Here is a 19,805-nt window from a genome sequence, read left to right as displayed (position 1 = left end):
GCTTGAGTGTGGTCCTCCAGTCGAGAACCTCTTGAGCACAGTTAGATAATGTAGGCACTTAAAGCACGAGGTCCAAGCAGCTTGACACATGTCATTCCAGAGCCACCTCTGAAGGGTCCTTCAGAGGCCTTCGTTTTGGAATGTCTCAAATACCATGCCCCACCTCCACCTAGACCTTGGGATGGCCACTCAGAAATTCCTCCCGCACTGCCGGTAAATGCTATGCCAGCTCCACATAGCCTCCATTTGGCTGTTCAGTCTCATGTCACTGGCAATGTGGATTCCTGTTCTGATCTAGGTGTTTCTGGGTTGATACAGGGCTCTATCTTTTGCTTACAAGACATTGTTAAGCCTTACCATGAGTTTTTTTTTTAAGCTTTACCATGATTTACCCAAATGTTTACTCCTCATAAAAAATAGTCTTCATTTTGGGGTTATTTTTTTTTGTTGTTTTCTGTTCTAAAAAAAAAAAATCACTGTTCTCCATGCTTATACGAGTGTCATGATGTGACACAATGTGTTCACTTGTTCACAGCAGTGGTAAAATATTTCAGAACGCGCAACTGATTTTTCTTCCTTAAAACAAAACAAAGAGGAGACCAGAGGGGGAGGGGGGGAAAGAATGTGTTCTGAGCAAATATAGGTCCTTCCGTCAAAAGCAGCTAACTCTGACCAACGCCCAAAGAATGAGCAGGGCCTGGGAGGTGCATCACAGGATGTGGAGTGTGAGCATTTTTTGTTCAGTTGCCTTAATTTTTATTCACTTTCCAGTCATCTGATTGATATTGCAAACATCTTCACAACATACAAATGTATCTTTTATCAGCCAGAATATATATTGAAGGAATTCTTTCCCCATCTCTACTCCCTGTGGGAACTAAAAAACAAAACAAACAAACAAAAAAAACACAAAACAAACAAAAATATACCCCTCCCATCCCCCATCCCCTAAGCCAGTAAAGCAATGACAACAGCACCTTGACATTGTTTTAATTCCAACGCTATCAGAAGTTAAAAGCAGTAAAACAGATATAGTACTAACAAGAACGAAGATACTTACTGTCTAAAATGTAAACGGAATGTTTTGGTTCAAATTTTTGTTGTGTGTGTGTGTTTTTTTTCTCTGTTTTCTGAAAGAGGACAGTTTATTATCAATTCACAATTAAAGCAGCATGCAATTTATTATTTTTTTTAACTTTTTATGTTTTCAATTCTTGGCAACGGCAACAAACCACAACATTATCAAGGAATGTAATGCAGACTTTTTAAAGTTGTGCGCAAATGACTGTTTCCCTTCTGGTCATGGACATGTCCAATAAATAGATTGTAGAACCACTGTACTGTATAAACTTCATTTATACATGCAGTTCATAAAATTATTTTTTTCTTAACTGAATAATTTACCCTGTTATGTATATATACAAATAGATAATTTTTGTCTCGATATAATCTATACAACATGAATCCACTATCTTCCTCTTTTAATGGTCAATGTACATACACAAGAAGTGTCTATCCTTATGAATCGCCAGCCAATTCTCTTTTTGCTATCCATGGTAAGGGCCCGCACGTACGACTGGGTAGTTCGGCACTGGGAGTTCCAATGCCTTTTGTCTATGCCCCTGCAGCCTTCTTTTGTGTAACCCATGGGATTGCACTTGGTCTCGTAGAAGTATTGCTTCAGTTGGCCTTTTGATACAGGGACCTTTTCAAGGACTGTGACCGTCCCGCCCGACATGTCCACTGCAGTCTTTTTGTCTGCCGCTGTTACCCACTCGCTAATACTGTCACACACGCTCAGCTCCCCTCGGCGGGCAGGGTCAGAGTGGCGCCGGACCCTCATGGACATGTTTGCAGCATCTAGGTAATTTTTGTATTCCTCCAGCAGAAAGAGAAGAGGAGGCTCCAAAGGCACTTGACTACTGAGCATCACCCTGGACGTGTACAAGTCTGCGTCCTTATTGTTTTCTTCATTGGGCCGAACTTTCTGGTCCTCATCCAACAGCTCTTCTATCACATGTTCGAAAGTGTCAGCCAACGATGTCAGGCCTCTTGAACCCGCCTTGGGCCCATTCACGCTCTCCAGAGTCCCATGGGTCCGCACACCTGGGTAGGCTAAGCCACCTTGTCCTCGGACGTTTGCTTCTTTCATGGGGGCAGCCTTCATGCAACCAAAGTATGAAATAACCATAGTAAGGAAAAGGATGGTCATCACTCTTCTCACCTGGTGGAACTGTAGGGAGAAAGCAGAAACAGGACAGAAAACTGGTTAGGGCTTTCTTTCACCGGGATGCCATGTGGCCCATCTGTTTGTAATTCCAGGCCATTCTGCAGGGTCAAGGTTTTTTTTATGTCTTGGTGATAAACTCCAGCTGCACCAGACACAAATCAATGTCAGTAGTGTGCTGTATGTGGTTTAATATAAACCAGAGACGTGCAGTGTTTCCCCCAAGATCTAGCATATAAACCTGAGATTAGATGGCTGCTAAGCAAGTGCAAAAATTGTGGCTTCAAGTTCTCCTTCCTCCCACTTTAGCAGCTTTGTAAGTTTAATTTTTAATGATCTCTGCTCATGCTGTCACAAGAAACACAAAATCAGAAATGTTACTAAGCAACAACTGCAAGTGTAATAGTAATTTTTTTCAAGTTAGCAACATGGTCCTTTGCAGGAATGTGTGACAGAACAGCAGTGGCCTGAGGGGTCTGATGGGCCTTTCTAGCTATGTGATGTCTAGGCATGAACAGCACAATAAAACAGCAGTTGGGGAACTATAAGGAGCCTTTAAATTGACTTTTTTTTTCTCTTCCCACAGAGATACTCTATTATAGCAAAGAAGAAAGATAATTTCATTGAGCCATCCTGTTTTACAGATAAGGAAACCAAAGGCCATAGAAGACTTGCCTTATGTCATGAAGAAAGTTTACGTTAGAACTCAGGGCTCCCAATTCCACTGTTCTTTATTCTACACCTGGGTGGTCACAACTGAGAATGTTTTGCTTATTTCTAAACAGAAATCATTTTTGACATGTTCATTTTAATGATGTGTCTATGCCTGGGGCTAATATCATGAAAACAATGTGTCTGGTAAGGAGAAAACTGAAAAAGTCAGCATTAAAAAGGCATTTAAGTCAATTTCAAATGCCTCCCATATGCAGACTCCACTTTATCTCCTCCAGTTCTCTAAAACCCTTCACTCCTTGGCTTTTTCTGGCGAATACACACATCTAGCTAAGAAAGCTCAACTTTTCTTTTTACTGGAGATGTCCTCTGTGTGTGTGTGTGTGTGTGTGTGTGTGTGTGTGTGTGTGTGTGTGCGCGCGCGCGCGCGCGCGCGCGCTCTGAGTTTATCCTACTTTTAAAAAGCTGAGTGGTGTTTTACACATTTTGGAATAGGCAGCTAGTGCTTCTTTCTCTGCTTTTGAAGTTTCCTGGGAAACTTCCTTAAAAGCATACCACAAAATTAATCTCTTCCTGTTTGCCAGAGGGTTGCTCCACTCTAAATTTGGCTCTACATCTACAAGCATGCTCTAGGAAGCCAATTAAAATGGATAAACAAGCAAAATGAAAACATACCTATGGACCAACCCAAGGTTACCATCAGGTGGTGAAGGACTTCAGAATCACTTACCTGAAGCATTGTGTCTCTCAGCAGCAAAGAGTAGCATCCCCAGCCCTGACCCTAATTTTATTCCTACTTTTCAGTTCTGAGGCATGGACTTAGAAAAAGACACATACATGCAATGGCCATCATGATATCCAAATAAGTAGGAAAAGGAACTGTGTTTCTGCCGATGAAGTTTTACTGAATTCAAAGGCAACCTACCTCTAGTCAATAGGTCAGAATGCAGAAATGGCTGAAAACTCTGGTATTGAAAAGCAAATGTTCTCCACTTTTGTAAGAAATAACATTTTCAACCACTAAGAGACTTTATTACCATCCCTAAACACACAAAAAAAATTTCTTTTAGATTTACTCTCACTTTGCACGAATAACAAACATGCTTAGAACTGCTTAGATTGCACAATGTTCTCAGATTAGGAAGGGCAAATTGGTTTGAATAAAATACAGTTGTCTATTCTGCTAATAACTAAATCTTTATGAATGTTCTGAGTCCTGTACCATCAAAGAAATAGATCCTCCATGGGGGTTTCTATTTCTGGTAGATTGTACTTACACACTGAATGAAAAAGCTTTCTCCTAATATTCCCAGTCCAAATAAAAACAACCCAAGGGGCACCTCTTATTTAGGTCAGTAAAAGGTTGCAAATGTGGAATACTTTAGCCATCTACGTCACACTGGTAGAGACTTTCTGTGATCAGCTATTTTTTAATACCATATTTAATCAAATCTAAGATACCATCATTGTGAAACTCGACATTTTATATATCACTAAGAAAGCAAAAATGCAGCCTGGGTGACAAGAGTGAAACTCCATCTCAAAAAAGAAAAAGAATTAATGAACTATAGTTTAGTTTAATACACATTTACTAAGTGCCCACACTAACTACTTAAAAATGGTCCAAAGTACTGAGGCATCTTAAGCTGTTAGAAAATTGTTTTGTCATCACCACTACAGTAATGAGTCTTTGAATGATACCATTTTCTATACTTGGCTTCTAGTTTACTCTGCCTTTCACTGATCTTATCTTTTTATTAGTAACTTTTTTATGAGAAAAATAATTAATGCTTTATATATTGTTTTCTCAGTTCCATGAGCAAATATTTCAGAGGGAAAATTGGCATCTGAGTAAATATTACTTGGCTTTCATTCTGAAGCCCAAACATGGGCATTCCTTAAGCTGAGCATCTGCATAGAATTAGGAATTAACAAAATGGTGACAAAGTCCAACCCCACATTGCAAGGCTGCTCTCTGAGTGGCACTTCTGCAATTCTAACTGTCTACTCACTTGTAAGGCGTTGAAGTCAAGTGGGTGCAACACCAAACTCAATACTTTTTGTCGGAACAGTGGTGTATCTCCTACCTTTTCTAACAATGGTTCCCTGATATTTTGGGCAACCCAGGCATAGGACAGAAATCCTGGAATCAAGTTTGACAATATATTTCCTGCATAGCCTTCCAATCCAGTCAGTAAAGATGTCCTGTTAATTTTTCCTTTAAAATATTTCTCCTGGCCATCCCTTTTTATCCATCCCACTGCCACCATCTTGGCTCAGCCCTCACCACCTCATTTTGTGACCACAACGTCCCCATGCTCTATCAGACACTCTTTCTGCTCCATTCAACTCTGATGACCACTTCCTGGGTAACCACTCTCATATTATTCTCTTACACAAAAACTGGCAATGGCGTTTTTGTTCTATCTGCTCAAATCTAATGTCTTCTCTCTGATATTCAACACTCTCCAACATCTGCCCTCACCCTTCTTAGCTAACTTTCTCAAACGACGCAATGCTTCATCACTTCTACTCCGATCAGGACAGAGTCCTTGGAGCCCCATACACATTACTGCCTCCTGACTTGTTCCATTCCTCTGACAAACTCCTGTCTCCCTCTCACTTGCTGCCGAAATCTTGCTTATCCTTCATGATCCAGTTCAAGCATCAAATCATGCATGCCCCTTTCTCTAATTACTCCAGCATACACTGCCTTCCTTCCCTGAAATTCCACATTACATCTTACGTAGTACTTGATTCCCTTCTCATTTGTTTTGTTTTGTTTTTCCCAAGACAGAGTCTTGCTCTGTCGCCCAGGCTGGAGTGCAATGGTGTGATCTCGGCTCACTGCAATCTCCACCTCTTGGGTTCAAGCAATTCTCCTGCCTCAGCAGGAGGTAGCTGGGATTACAGGTACCCACCCCTATGCCCGGCTAATTTTTGTATTTTTAGTAGAGACAGGGTTTCACCATGTTGGCCAGGCTGGCCTACTCACTTGTTAATTGTTAACCGTATTTGCTCATTCTGGTCAGTCTTCAGCTGGAAGGTAAGTTCTTTGAGGGAATGGATCATGTCTGAGCCCCCATAATGCTTACCAGAGAAAAATGTAATGGCAGTACTCAGTAAAAACTTACTGATAGGTTTATTAAGCTAAGAGAAAAGACTGTTTGGATATAATTTTTGTAAGAAGCCTTTTCATTTGGAAAGATCAGTGAACCCATTGAAATTCTTAGGTAAATATAGGCTGTGCTAACCCCAAATTATAAACTCTAAGGCAGTGGTCCAAACCTTTTTGGCAGCAGGAACCAGTTTTGTGGAAGACAATTTTTCCATGGTCTGGGAGTAGCAGGGTGGATGGTTTTGGGATGAAATGGTTCCACCTTAGATCATCAGTTAAATTATCATAAGGAATTGGATTCTCATAAGGAGTATGCAACCTAGATCCCTTGCATGTGCAGTTCACAATAGGGCTCATCCTTCTATGAGAATCTAATGCTGCTGATGATCTGAAAAGAGACAGAGCTCAAATGGCAATGTTTGCTCACCCGCCACTCACTTCCTACTGTGCAGCCTGGTTCCTAACAGGCCAGGGACTGGTAACAATCCATGGCCTGGGGGTTGCGGATCCCTGCTCTAAGGAATTTGACAGATAGCAATTATCAGCCACAACCAACTTCTTGAGTTCCTCTAATGGGATAAAACTTTACTTGAATAATTAAAAAGCAGATAACACTACCACATACTAACTGTCCTACAATTTCCTGTGTAGCTCTATTTCTAGCAGATCAATAAGAGACTTGGGAAGTAATCAGTAATAGTAATAACAATAATAGCAAAATTTGTAGTTTTCAGCCTTTTAACTTCTTGTTTCTTATTCTGCTAAGCTTTCAATGAGTAATTTTATATACTGTATTGGAAATAATACAAGATTAAATAATAACTTCCAGGACAATTCTTCATTTTCAGCCTTCGGATGACTCTTTATCACACATAAGATAAAGAGGCTGTGTAATATTGCTAAGTAGATTATATATTTATTTATACTTAATAAATTCATTGATGCTAATTCCGCTTTAAGGCTTACAACCATTAATTCAACCACATCTATAAAATGCTAGGAAGGCTTTCATAGCCCCACTGTCAGGAAATTCAATATAGTACATAGAACTAAAAAGAAAATCAATGAAGTAGATATCAAGTTTAGCTTTAAGTGTGACTCACAAGTCTTAGACATTTCACTGAAAGAATGTCCATAACAACATGCTCTTTTACTCTTGCTGTAGTCATAACTTACATTTGTCTAAGAGACTATAGAACATTCACAGGCGTCATCTAATTTGATTTTTACAAGGAGACAGGATGGTTATTATTACCCCCATTACATAGATGAGGCAATTATGCGTCAGAGAGGTTAGGTAACCTGTCAAATGCCGTAAAGCTAGTAGGTCACCTGTCTCCTGAACCAGGCTTTTACCATCAAGATGTGTTGCCAGTTTTAGAATATCAGCCACAGAGAAGAGAGTGGCTATGACAACGAAGGAGCTTACAAAATGTGGACACAGTTTTCTGCAGCTGTGTGTGTCCTGGAACCTAACTTTCTAAAGGGAGTGCCATTAAGATACTACTTCATAGGGCTAGATTAATCACGACCAAGATCCTTCAACTTTAAGGCTTGATTACTTCAATGGATGAAATTTCAGACAATGTGGTCTTTTTCAAAGAGAAAGAATTGCAAAAATTTTAGCATGTTAGGACTAAGTTTCTATGGCCAAAGCTGGGAAAACAAGCAACAGTACAGATAATTCAGGCATACAGAAAAAAAAAAGCCTTGTTTGTTCCCAGCCCCTTTGGGTTTTACTTGTGAGCAAGTAATCAGAGAAAACACAGTTTAAAGATATGGCTGCTCATTTTAGATAGTCCTATAAAGATAATGGTAATGCTGAAGAAGTTATTAATATTTGGTTCCTAACATATATGATACAAACTATTAAGAGTTGACCTTAATGAAATCTTGCAAATCAATATTTAAAAATTTTTAATTTGCATCCAGTTGACTATATCCATATGTTAGACTTCCTTTTGTTCGTTCATTCATCACACATGAAGTCTACTTTCCAGTCTTATAGTCTAGGAGGGAGGTAGGACATATGTAACTAGAATATAAAGGTAGAAATGACCCAGAAAAGGTACAGATAAAATTTTATAAAGAGAAAGAAGTTACTTCGAGTTAGGGAATAAAGGAATGCATTGTCAAGAAGTTTGGAAAGGGCCAGGTGCAGTGGCTCACACTTGTAATCCCAACACTTTGGGAGGCCGAGGTGGGAGGATCGCTTGATCCCAGGAATTCAAGATCAGCCTGGGCAACATAGTGAGACCAGGTCTCTACAAAAACTTAAAAATTAATCAGATGTGGTAGTGCACACCTATAGTCCCAGCTACTTGGGAGGCTGAGGTGGGAGGATCACTTGAGTCCGAGAAGTTGAGGCTGCAGTGAGCCATGATCAAGTCACTGCACTCCAGCTTGGGCGACAGAGAGACTCTGTCTCACAAATAAATAAATAAATAAGAAGATTGCAAAGAGTTTAAATGTTCCCTACAGTGGGTGAACGGCAGCTTGATGAATGGCAGGAATGTGGGAAGGCATAGAGTAAATGTCTGGGGAGAAGAGTGTGGAATGGGAACGGTGAAAAATAAGATTGAATGATTGCCAGATTTTTGAAAGCCTCTGGGGGGATGCCAAAGAGTTTGGATGTTGCCATATGGGCACCTAAGAGCCAACGAGAGTTTCTGAGCATGGGAATGCTGCAAGAAGACCAGTTTATCATCCTGTGAAGGAGGACCTAAAAAAAATGATAGACTAGAAGAAAATAATTGGCTGACTTTACTCTTAGTGACTATGAAGCTTTAAAAATAAATATTAAGTAGTTACTTAAATATGAGGTTAAAGGCCTGGCTATATCTTTTTAATTAATTAATCCATTTATTTATTTATAAGCTGAAATGAGTTGCAAAAAGAAAAGTGGTTGAGAGAGTGCAGAGCTGAGTAGTAACCATCAGTAACGTCTGGGTTGGCAGAAAGAACAGGATAGAGAAAAACGGAGGAAAGGTGGTACTACAAACTGATTCCAATTATAATTACAGTGAATTTTGATTACACTGCTCAGTACTTTTAATTGAAATATCTCCAAACACTTTGCAAATATTAACTAATTAAGACTCAGAAGACCCTAGAGATGTAGGTAACTATAATTATCCCCATTTGGTACAGGAGGAGAGAGGACCAGAGTTTTTAATCAACTCATCTACTTACTGTGGTTCCCCTGATAGAACAAGTTCAGAACCCCAGATTCCAAAGGAAACTAGGCCTTAAACTACAGGGACTGTTTCATTCCTCTATATTATTTCCACATTATTTTCCCATCATATATGTATTGCCTAGCCAAGAAGACTAAACAAACAAGAAAACACCACCACAACAAAAACCACCCACACATTCCTCAAAGAAAATAATTAGCCATTGAAATCTATAAATAAAATGAAAAAAAAAGTAATGGTCATCACAGATACTCACCTACTTATCCGGATGGCCATTCAAGTGAAATTAATAAATATTTTAGTAAATGATATCTGAAAATGCAGATATTCCAAAGCTTTGCAGGTACCTTTAAAAATACAGTTTTTAGCCATAATTAGCTTATGTCTGAGAACATCCCAATACATGTCCTACAAAACACAGTCCTTCATACCACAGTATGCTCTAAGCCCCTGGTATGTCCATGGTGTTGATTGATACTTGCAGACATTACTTAAACTCACTAAGAGTGTCAGAGAAATTGCTGATTCTTAATTCATACCTGAAGTGATACCTACACGTAACTACCATAAGAAAAAATGTATAATTTCCAGAATCATTAATTTGATGGATAAATTTATATGCATCTTTGTTAGAAAGCACCATAGCTCTGACCCTCTGTTACTTCCCACTACACCCCTACTCCCCATCTCTGAAAATATAAGGATTTTTTTTTATCGGCAGATGTTCTACCTTTCTTCAAGAGTAAATTTAAAATGCCTGTGTTACAAAGACATTATGTTTTTGCTTGATAAGGAGCAAAGGATAAGGATTGACACTTTGAATTAGCACCTAGAACAATTTGTACAGTACCATGCACAAACTAAGTACTCAATTCTCTTTGTGCTAGAAATATTTGTATAGTATTTAGGGAAGTGCAATTAAACTAAAAGCAGTAAGTCTTAAGGTAAATTGAAATTATGTCATGAATTTTGGAATAAACGATAAAAAATGCCCAGCACAAGGGCCAGAACTGGGCAGAGAACATCCCATCTGGCTTCCTGACCCCAGGCATTTAGTGCTTCCATCAAGAGAAAGAAATTACTTTCAGTTAGGGAATAAAGGAATGCATTGTCAAGAAGGTTGCAAAGGGCCAGGTGCAGTGGCTCACATTTGTAATCCCAACACTTTGGGAGGCCAAGGCGGGAGGATCACTAGGGCCCAGGAATTCGAGATCAACCTGGGCAACACAGTGAGACCATGTCTCTACAAAAACTTAAAAAATTAAAAAAATTTAAAAAATTAGGTGTGGTGGTGCACACCTGTAGTATCAGCTACTTGGGAGGCTGAGGTGGGGGGATTACTTGAGTCTAAGAAGTTGAGGCTACAGTGAGTGATTGATCATGCCACTGAACTCCAGCCTGGGTGACAGAGACACTATTGCCCTAGGAAAGCAACTGTTTTTGCTGTAATCAATGAAGGCTCCTGATAGCCAGAGCCACCCAGAATTCACAGTAACATCGAACCTTGCCCTCATCCTCTGCCTCCTTGTCACAGAGCAACACTGCCCCAATAGCACACATCTCCAGTCTATAACAAAGAAGTCTTAGCATCAAGCATACTCAAGCCACTTGCATAGCAAATGAGGTCATCTGAAAACACTTTTAAAGGTTATTTTTTTAAAAAACAGTTTTTTGTTTACAGGACCCAAATGGCAGTTGACATTCCCTGTAAAAGTTTAACCTCTTCAATTAGGATTCTGTTTTCTTTAGAATTTCAGGTGGGATCTGTTACAATTCACTGAAGTTTAGATTTAACAATGTTCTATCTACTATGTTATTGAAACCATGTAATATTTACCAAATTCCCATATGTGGTAGACAGTGACATTAATTAAGAAGATAATTTCCAATTTGTTCCATGAAGTTTCAGTGACCCACTCTGTAATAAAGAACCTGGAAAGGGAGGTTCCAAGATGGCCAAATAGGAAGAGCTCCAGTCTACAGCCCCCAGTGTGAGTGACACAGAAGATGGGTGATTTCTGCATTTCCAACTGAGGTACCAGGTTCATCTCACTGGGGCTTGTCAGACAGTGGGTACAACCCACGGAGCATGAGCCAAAGCAGGGCGGGGCATCGCCTTACCCACGAAGCGCAAGGGATTGGGGAATTCCCTTTCCTAGCCAAGGGAAGCCATGACTGACAGTACCTGGAAAATCAGGACACTCCCCACCCTAATACTGCGCTTTTCCAATGGTCTCAGCAAACGGCACACCAGGAGATTATATCCCAGGCCTGGCTCGGAGGGTCCCACGCCCACAGAGCCTGGCTCACTGCTAGCACAGCAGTCTGAGATCGAACTGCAAGGCAGCAGCCAGGCTGGGGGAGGGGTGTCTGCCATTGCTGAGGCTTGAGTAGGTAAACAAAGCAGCCAGGAAGCTCGAAATGGGTGGAGCCCACCGCAGCTCAAGGAGGCCTGCCTGCCTCTGTAGACTCCACCTCTGGGGGCAGGGCACAGCTGAACAAAAGACAGCAGAAACTTCTGCAGACTTAAACGTCCCTGTCTGACAGCTTTGAAGAGAGTAGGGGTCCTCCCAGCATGGAGTTTGATATCTGAGAATGGACAGTCTGCCTCTTCAGTTGGTTCCTGACCCCTGAGTAGCCTAACTGGGAGGCACCTCCCAGTAGGGGCCGACTGACACCTCATACGGCCAGGTGCCCCTCTGAGACGAAGCTTCCAGAGGAACAATCAGGCAGCAACATTTGCCGTTCTGCAATATTTGCTGTTCTGCAGCCTCTGCTGCTGATACCCAGGCAAACAGGGTCTGGAGTGGACCTCCAGCAAACTCCAACAGACCTGCAGCTGAGGGTCCTGACTGTTAGAAAGAAAACTAACAAAGAGAACATCCATACCAAAACCGCATCTGTACATCACCATCATCAAAGACCAAAGGTAGATAAAACCACAAAGATGGGGAGAAACCAGAGCAGAAAAGCTGAAAATTCTAAAAATCAGAGCACCTCTTCTCCTCCAAAGGAACGCAGCTCCTCGCCAGCAACGGAACAAAGCTGGACAGAGAATGACTTTCACAAGTTGAGAGTAGAAGGCTTCAGATGATCAGTAATAACAAACTCCTCCTAGCTAAAGGAGGATGTTTGAACCCATCGCAAAGAAGCTAAAAACCTTGAAAAAACATTAGACGAATGGCTAACTAGAATAAACAGCATAGAGAAGACCTTAAATGACCTGATGGAGCTGAAAACCATGGCACAAGAACTACATGACACATGCACAAGCTTCAGTAGCCGATTCAATCAAGTGGAAGAAGGGAATTGAAGATCAAATGAATGAAATAAAGCAAGAGAAGTTTAGAGAAAAAAGAGTAAAAAGAAATGAACAAAGCCTCCAAGAAATATGGGACTATGTGAAAAGACCAAATCTGCATCTGATTGGTGTACCTGAAAGTGACAGGGAGAATGGAACCAAGTTGGAAAACACTCTGCAGGATATTATCCAGAACTTCCCCAATCTAGTGAGGCAGGCCAGCATTCAAATTCAGGAAATACAGAGAATGCCACAAAGATACTCCTCAAGAAAAGTAACTCAAAGACACATAATTGTCAGATTCACCAAAGTTGAAATGAAGGAAAAAACGTTAAGGGCAGTGAGAGAGAAAGGGCAGGTTACCCACAAAGGGAAGCCCATCAGACTAACAGTGGATCTCTCAGCAGAAACTCTACAAGCCAGAAGAGAGTGGGGGCCAATATTCAACATTCTTAAAGAAAAGAGTTTTCAACCCAGAATTTCATATCCAGCCAAACTAAGCTTCATAAGTGAAGGAGAAATAAAATCCTTTACAGACAAGCAAATGCTGAGAGATTTTGTCACCACCAGGCCTGCCTTACAAGAGCTCCTGAAGGAAGCACTAAACATGGAAAGGAACAACCGGTACCAGCCACGGCAAAAACATGCTAAATTGTAAAGACCATCGAGGCTAGGAAGAAACTGCATCAACTGACGAGCAAAATAACCAGCTAACATCATAATGACAGGATCAAATTCACACATAACAATATTAACCTTAAATGTAAATGGGCTAAATGCTCCAGTTAAAAGACAAGGACTAGCAAATTGGATAAAGAGTCAAGACCCATCAGAGTGCTGTATTCAGAAGACCCATCTCACGTGCAGAGACACACATAGGCTCAAAATAAAGGGATGGAGGAAGATCTACCAAGCAAAAGGAAAGCAAAAAAAAAAGCAGGAGTTGCAATCCTAGTCTCTGATAAAACAGACTTTAAACCAACAAAGATCAAAACAGACAAGGCAATTACATAATTGTAAAGGGATCAATTCAACAAGAAGAGCTAACTATCCTAAATATATATGCACCTAATACATGAGCACCCAGATTCACAAAGCAAGTCCTTAGAGACCTACAAAGAGACTTAGACTCCAACACAATAATAATGGGAGACTTTATCACCCCACTGTCAACATTAGACAGATCAACAAGACAGAAAGTTAACAAATATATCCAGGAATTGAACTCAGCTCTGCACCAAGCAGACCTAATAGACATCTACAGAACTCTCCACTCCAAATCAACAGAATATACATTCTTCTTGGCACATCACACTTATTCCAAAAATTGACTACATAGTTGGAAGTAAAGCACTCCTCAGCAAATGTGAAAGAACAGAAATTATAACAAACTGTCTCTCAGACCACAGTGCATTCAAACTAGAACTCAGGATTAAGAAACTCACTCAAAAAAAAAAAATAAATAAAATAAAATAAACTCACTCAAAACCGCTCAACTACATGGAAACTGAGCAACCTGCTCCTAAATGACTACTGGTTACATAACGAAGTGAAGGCAGAAATAAAGATGTTCTTTGAAACCAATGAGAACAAAGACACAACATACCAGAATCTCTGGGACACATTTAAAGCAGTGTGTAGAGGGAAATTTATAGCACTAAATGCCCACAAGAGAACGCAGGAAAGATCTAAAATTGACACACTAACATCACAATTTAGAGAAGCAAGAGCAAATACATTCAAAAGCTAGCAGAAGACAAGAAATAACTACGATCAGAGCACAACTGAAGGAGATAGAGACAGAAAAAACCCTTCAAAAAATCAATGGACCCAGGAGCTGGTTTTTTTAAAAGATCAACAAAATTGATAGATCACTAGCAAGACTAATAAAGAAGAAAAGAGAGAAGAATCAAATAGATGCAATAAAAGATGATAAAGGGGATATCACCACCAGTCCCACAGAAATACAAATTACTATCAGAGAACACTAGGAACACCTCTATGCAAATAAACTAGAAAATCTAAAAGAAATGAATAAATTCCTGGACACATACACCCTCCCAGGACTAAACCAGGAAGAAGTTGAATCTCTTAATAGACCAATAACAGGCTCTGAAATTGAGGCAATAATTAATAGCCTACCAACCAAAAAAATCCATCAGGACCAGATGGATTCACAGCTGAATTCTACCAGAGGTACAAAGAGGAGCTGGTACCATTCTGAAACTATTCCAATCAACAGAAAAAGAGGGAATCCTCCCTAACTCATTTTATGAGGCCAGCATCATCCTGATACCACAGCCTGGCAGAGACACAACAAAAAAAGACAATTTCAGGCCAATATCCCTGATGAACATCGATGGAAAAATCCTCAGTAAAATACTGGCAAACCGAATCCAGCAGCACATCAAAAAGCTTATCCACCATGATCAAGTTGGCTTCATCCCTGGGATGCAAGCCTGGTTCAACATACGCAAATCAATAAATGTAATCCATCATATAAACAGAATCAAAGACAAAAACCATGATTATCTCAATAGATGCAGAAAAGGCCTTTGACAAAATTCAACAGCGCTTTGTGCTAAAAACTCTCAATAAACTATGTATTGATGGGACATATCTCAAAATAATAAGAGCTATTCATGACAAACCCACAGCCAATATCATACTGAATGGGCAAAAACTGGAAGCATTCCCTTTGAAAACTGGCACAAGACAGGGATGCCCTCTCTCACCACTCCTATTCAACATAGTGTTGAAAGTTCTGGCCAGGGCAGTCAGGCAGCAGAAAGAAATAAAGGGCATTCAATTAGGAAAAGAGGAAGTCAGATTGTCCCTGTTTGCAGATGACGTGATTGTTTATTTAGAAAAGCCCATCATCTCAGCCCCAAATCTCTTTAAGCTGATAAGCAACTTCAGCAAAATCTCAGGATACAAAATCAATGTGCAAAAATCACAAGCATTCCTATACACCAATAACAGACAAACAGAGAGCCAAATCATGAGTGAACTCCCATTCACAATTGCTTCAAAGAGAATAAAATACCTAGGAATCCAACTTACAAGGGCTGTGAAAGACCTCTTCAAGGAGAACTACAAACCACTGCTCAATGAAATAAAAGAGGAGGCAAACAAATGGAAGAACATTCCATTCTCATAGATAGGAAGAATCAATATGAAAATGGCCATACTGCTCAAGGTAATTTATAGATTCAATGCCATCCCCATCAAGCTACCAATGACTTTCTCCACAGAATTGGAAAAAAACTAAAGTTCATATGCAACCAAAAAAGAGCCCGCATTGCCAAGACAATCCTAAACCAAAAGAACAAAGCTGGAGGCATCACGCTACCTCACTTCAAACTATATTACAAGGCTACAGTAACCAAAACAGCATGGTACTGGTACCAAAACAGAGATATAGACCAATGGAACGGAACAGAGCCCTCAGAAATAATACCACACATCTACAACCATCTGATCTTTGACAAACCTGACAAAAACAAGAAATGGGGAAAGGATTCCCTATTTAATAAATGGCACTGGGAAAACTGGCTAGCCATATGTAGAAAGCTGAAACTGGATCCCTTCTTTACATCTTATACAAAAATTAATTCAAGATGAATTAAAGACTTAAATGTTAGACCTAAAACCATAAAAACCCTAGAAGAAAACCTAGGCAATACCATTCAGGACACAGGCACGGACAAGGACTTTATAGGGACTTTATGACTAACACACCAAAAGCAATGGCAACAAAAGCCAAAATTGACAAATGGGATCTAATTAAACTCAAGAGCTTCTGCACAGCAAAAGAAACTAACATCAGAGTGAATAGGAAACCTACAGAATGGGAGAAAATTTTTACAATCTACCCATCTGACAAAGGGCTAATATCCAGAATCTACAAAGAACTCAAACAAATTTACAAGAAAAAATCAAACGACCCCATCAAAAAGTGAGTGAAGGATATGAACAGACACTTCTCAAAAGAAGACATTTATGTAGCCAAAAGACACATGAAAAAATGCTCGTCATCACTGGCCATCAGAGAAATGCAAATCAAAACCACAATGAGATACCATCTCACACCAGTTAGAATGACAATCATTAAAGTCCGGAAACAACAGGTGCTGGAGAGGATGCGGAGAAATAGGAACACTTTTACACTGTTGGTGGGACTGTAAACTAGTTCAGCCATTGTGGAAGACAGTGTGGCGATTCCTCTAAGATCTAGAACTAGAAATACCATTTGAGCCAGCCATCCCATTACTGGGTATATACCCAAAGGATTATAAATCATGCTACTGTAAAGACACATGCACACGTATGTTTATTGCGGCACTATTCACAATAGCAAATACTTGGAACCAACCCAGATGTCCATCAGTGATAGACTGGATTAAGAAAATGTGGCACATATACATCACAGAATACTATGCAGCCATAAAAAAGGATGAGTTCAGGTCCTTTGCAGGGACATGGATGAAGCTGGAAACCATCATTCTGAGCAAACTATCGCAAGGACAGAAAACCAAATACCACATGTTCTCACTCATAGGTGGCAATTGAACAATGAGAACACTTGGACACAGGGTGGGGAACATCACACACCGGGACCTGTCATGGGGTGGGGGTAGTGGGGAGGGATAGCATTAGGAGATATACCTAATGTAAATGACGAGTTAATGGGTGCAGCACACCAACATGGCACATGTATACATACGTAACAAACCTGCAGGTTGTGCACATGTACCCTAGAACTTAAAGTATAATTAAAAAAAAAAAAGAACCTGGAGAAATTATCAAGTAAGCATCATATTTAATGAATTAACTATGGTGAAATCATGTGGGAAAAATTTTTCTGTACAGGGATGATGACTCTGGAAATGGTGCAGAGAGAGACAGAAAAACAAATGCCACTGTAACACAGGTATTTAAATTGTATTTAAATACACAGACTTTTGAATTTATAGAAAATTTTCAAGTATGAAATTGATTTCATACAACCTAAAGTCTCAAACTTCAAATAATTTTTTGAGTGTTAAATTTATAAATTGTGTATTAATGCAATTCAAATTTATTCCTAAAAATATTTTAACTAAAGGAGAGGGGCCTGAGATTAGAGTTTTAGGAAATGTACATATGGGGTAAACTTACACAGGCTGAAATTAAGTGAAACCTTACTTCTCAGTGTTGAGATGGATTAGCCATTTTAACATAAAGTAGAAGCTTCTAAGAAATGCAGAATCTCAACTTCCCCACCCATTCCACCTACCCCACCCACTCAATCAGATCTTGCATTTCAATAAGATTTATAAATTTTAGTGCAATAACTTCTTTACTTATCAAAGTTGAGAAGCACTAGACTAAATGATAAAGACAAAAGAGGCTGCTTAGGATAAGGAAATACAAGGTTGAAATTAACTTAAGTATTATGATACTTTCTTAGCGTGTCATACGGTTACCTGTCATCTTTCCTCTTTGGTTCAACTTGTTTTATGGGGACATTTGTGTGGGAAAATATCTTTGCTTTTGTAATTTATGTGGGAAAATATCTTTGCTTTTGTGTTTTTACTTAAGTAAAATCTGGGCTCCTTTTATGTCAACTAGCTTTTCCACTGTTGTTATTGTTATGATAGAAAGTACAGGCTACTTATAAACATGATTAGTTCAATGAGAACTTTTAGAATATTGCTGACCTAAATCTGGACATCTACACAATCATTAATTCTTACCAAAATGCTACAAGGCAATATAAGCATAATTAGCCTCCCTGATCTGTGAACATAGCCTAATGTCACTCACTCAATCAGAATCATACTGGAAACGATATGACCAACTATGGCAGGTAGTAGATGTCCAGTCACACTAGTATTGCTTTTAGCCAGATGTCTCTGGTCCTTGTGAGTTCCTTTGGTCCTTAATGGTGAAATAGCAACAGAGGGAACCAACTCACTCACTCAAGACAGATTTCTTATTTCTAGACTTGTCATGAAACCAACAGATCCAGCTCTCTCCTACCAAATACCATGAAATTTAAACAAACAAAACTCGCAAAATAAAACAGCAGCAGCAGCAACAACAACAATGAAATATTAAAATAGTAAATATAAGTATCAAACATCGAAACCCCCTCTCCAACCAAAATCTCTTTTCTTCAATAAAGTTCCCAGGAGGTAACCCAATTTCTAGGTTGGTGTCCAATATTTGGGATCATTTGATTCAAGACTGAAGTACTTAAAATGGCTTTTAAAAAAGGAAAAAAGGTTAGATTTCCAGAGAAAAAGTTGAACATTATGAGGGATTTGATGAGAGCAGCTTTGCAAGTAGAACTGGAGACTGGTCCACTGTTTAGGCTTTTTACGAAAGACTGCAAAGGTTGTTTGTTTCCAAACACCAAGAAGTCACCAAGTTCACCAGTCCAAATGCAAATGACTCACACTAGGAACCCTAATAGTGCTGCTGTTAAGTCATTTGCAAATGGGTGGGGCTGAGATGACGCAGAACCCTATTTTCCCAGGTGGCATCTTAAGTATGGTTGATTGTACCTTCAGCCCCACATTTAAAAGTACAGTGTCAACACAGCTAAGGGACCGCCTCCTTCAAATTACACACAAGGCACACCTACTAACAGGAGATGTTGTGAAAGCCAGGTGGGGCTTTGTCTTTCAAGTCCCTGCATCCAAGAATAAGCATGCTGTGTACAAAAAAAAAAAAAAGCAAGGGTGATGCAACTGCATTCATTGTCCCTAAAGGGAGAACATGCAATAACTCTTAGATCCAAGGATAAAGAGAATCCCCCTTTAAGAAAAGATGTTGGCATTATGTGGGGATTGGGAACATGCCAGAGCAATCACACATTTTTACAAAAGAGAGAAAGAGAAAAAAAAATTAAGACCCATTTGTCTTATTTCAGTCTCTTTCTTCAGAATTGATGACTTTAATCAACAGGTTGCTTTCAGAGTATTGCTGGACACCTTGACTTTCTGCCATGAAATGCTATGGGAATTCTGACAGTTGAGAGCCAACACCCCACTAGACACCAGTGCTGCATAACCACACTTTTAATAGACCCCAGAGCTGTGGTGACAGCATGCCCTTCCCAGTTTTTCCACAGACGGTGCTCCTGAAATTTTCCATAGTCGGTGTATTCTTGTGGTTAATTAGTTATCTGAGCAATTTCCATTATAGAAAGAGTATCTGTACGTAATTAAACCCATCTTAGAACCAAACTGCCAGGCTTCAATGTCATTAATTCAGAAGGGCTAAAATGAAAATGAGATGAAT

General features: G+C 39.7%; 1 protein-coding gene and 1 long non-coding RNA gene across 8 annotated transcripts in view; one reads left to right on the top strand and one right to left on the bottom strand.

Annotated features, from left to right (window-relative positions):
* The window catches only part of LOC129008058 (uncharacterized), a 192,906-nt gene that overhangs the window by 147,601 nt on the left and 25,500 nt on the right, over positions 1–19,805 (top strand). The window lies entirely within an intron of this gene.
* BDNF (brain derived neurotrophic factor) overlaps positions 733–19,805 on the bottom strand; it is a 68,447-nt gene continuing 49,374 nt past the window's right edge. For all 5 annotated transcript variants that reach the window (XM_054439787.2, XM_054439789.2, XM_054439788.2 and 2 more), the window contains exon 2: positions 733–2,233. In XM_054439787.2, coding sequence (XP_054295762.1) covers positions 1,469–2,233 — 765 coding nt within the window. In that variant the 3' untranslated portion in view covers positions 733–1,468. The remainder of the gene's footprint in view (positions 2,234–19,805) is intronic.

The sequence above is a fragment of the Pongo pygmaeus genome, chromosome 9 (genome assembly GCF_028885625.2).
Source record: "Pongo pygmaeus isolate AG05252 chromosome 9, NHGRI_mPonPyg2-v2.0_pri, whole genome shotgun sequence".
NCBI lineage: Eukaryota > Metazoa > Chordata > Mammalia > Primates > Hominidae > Pongo > Pongo pygmaeus.
Note: the sequence above shows the minus strand (reverse complement) of the source record. Positions and strands in the feature narration are given on the sequence as shown.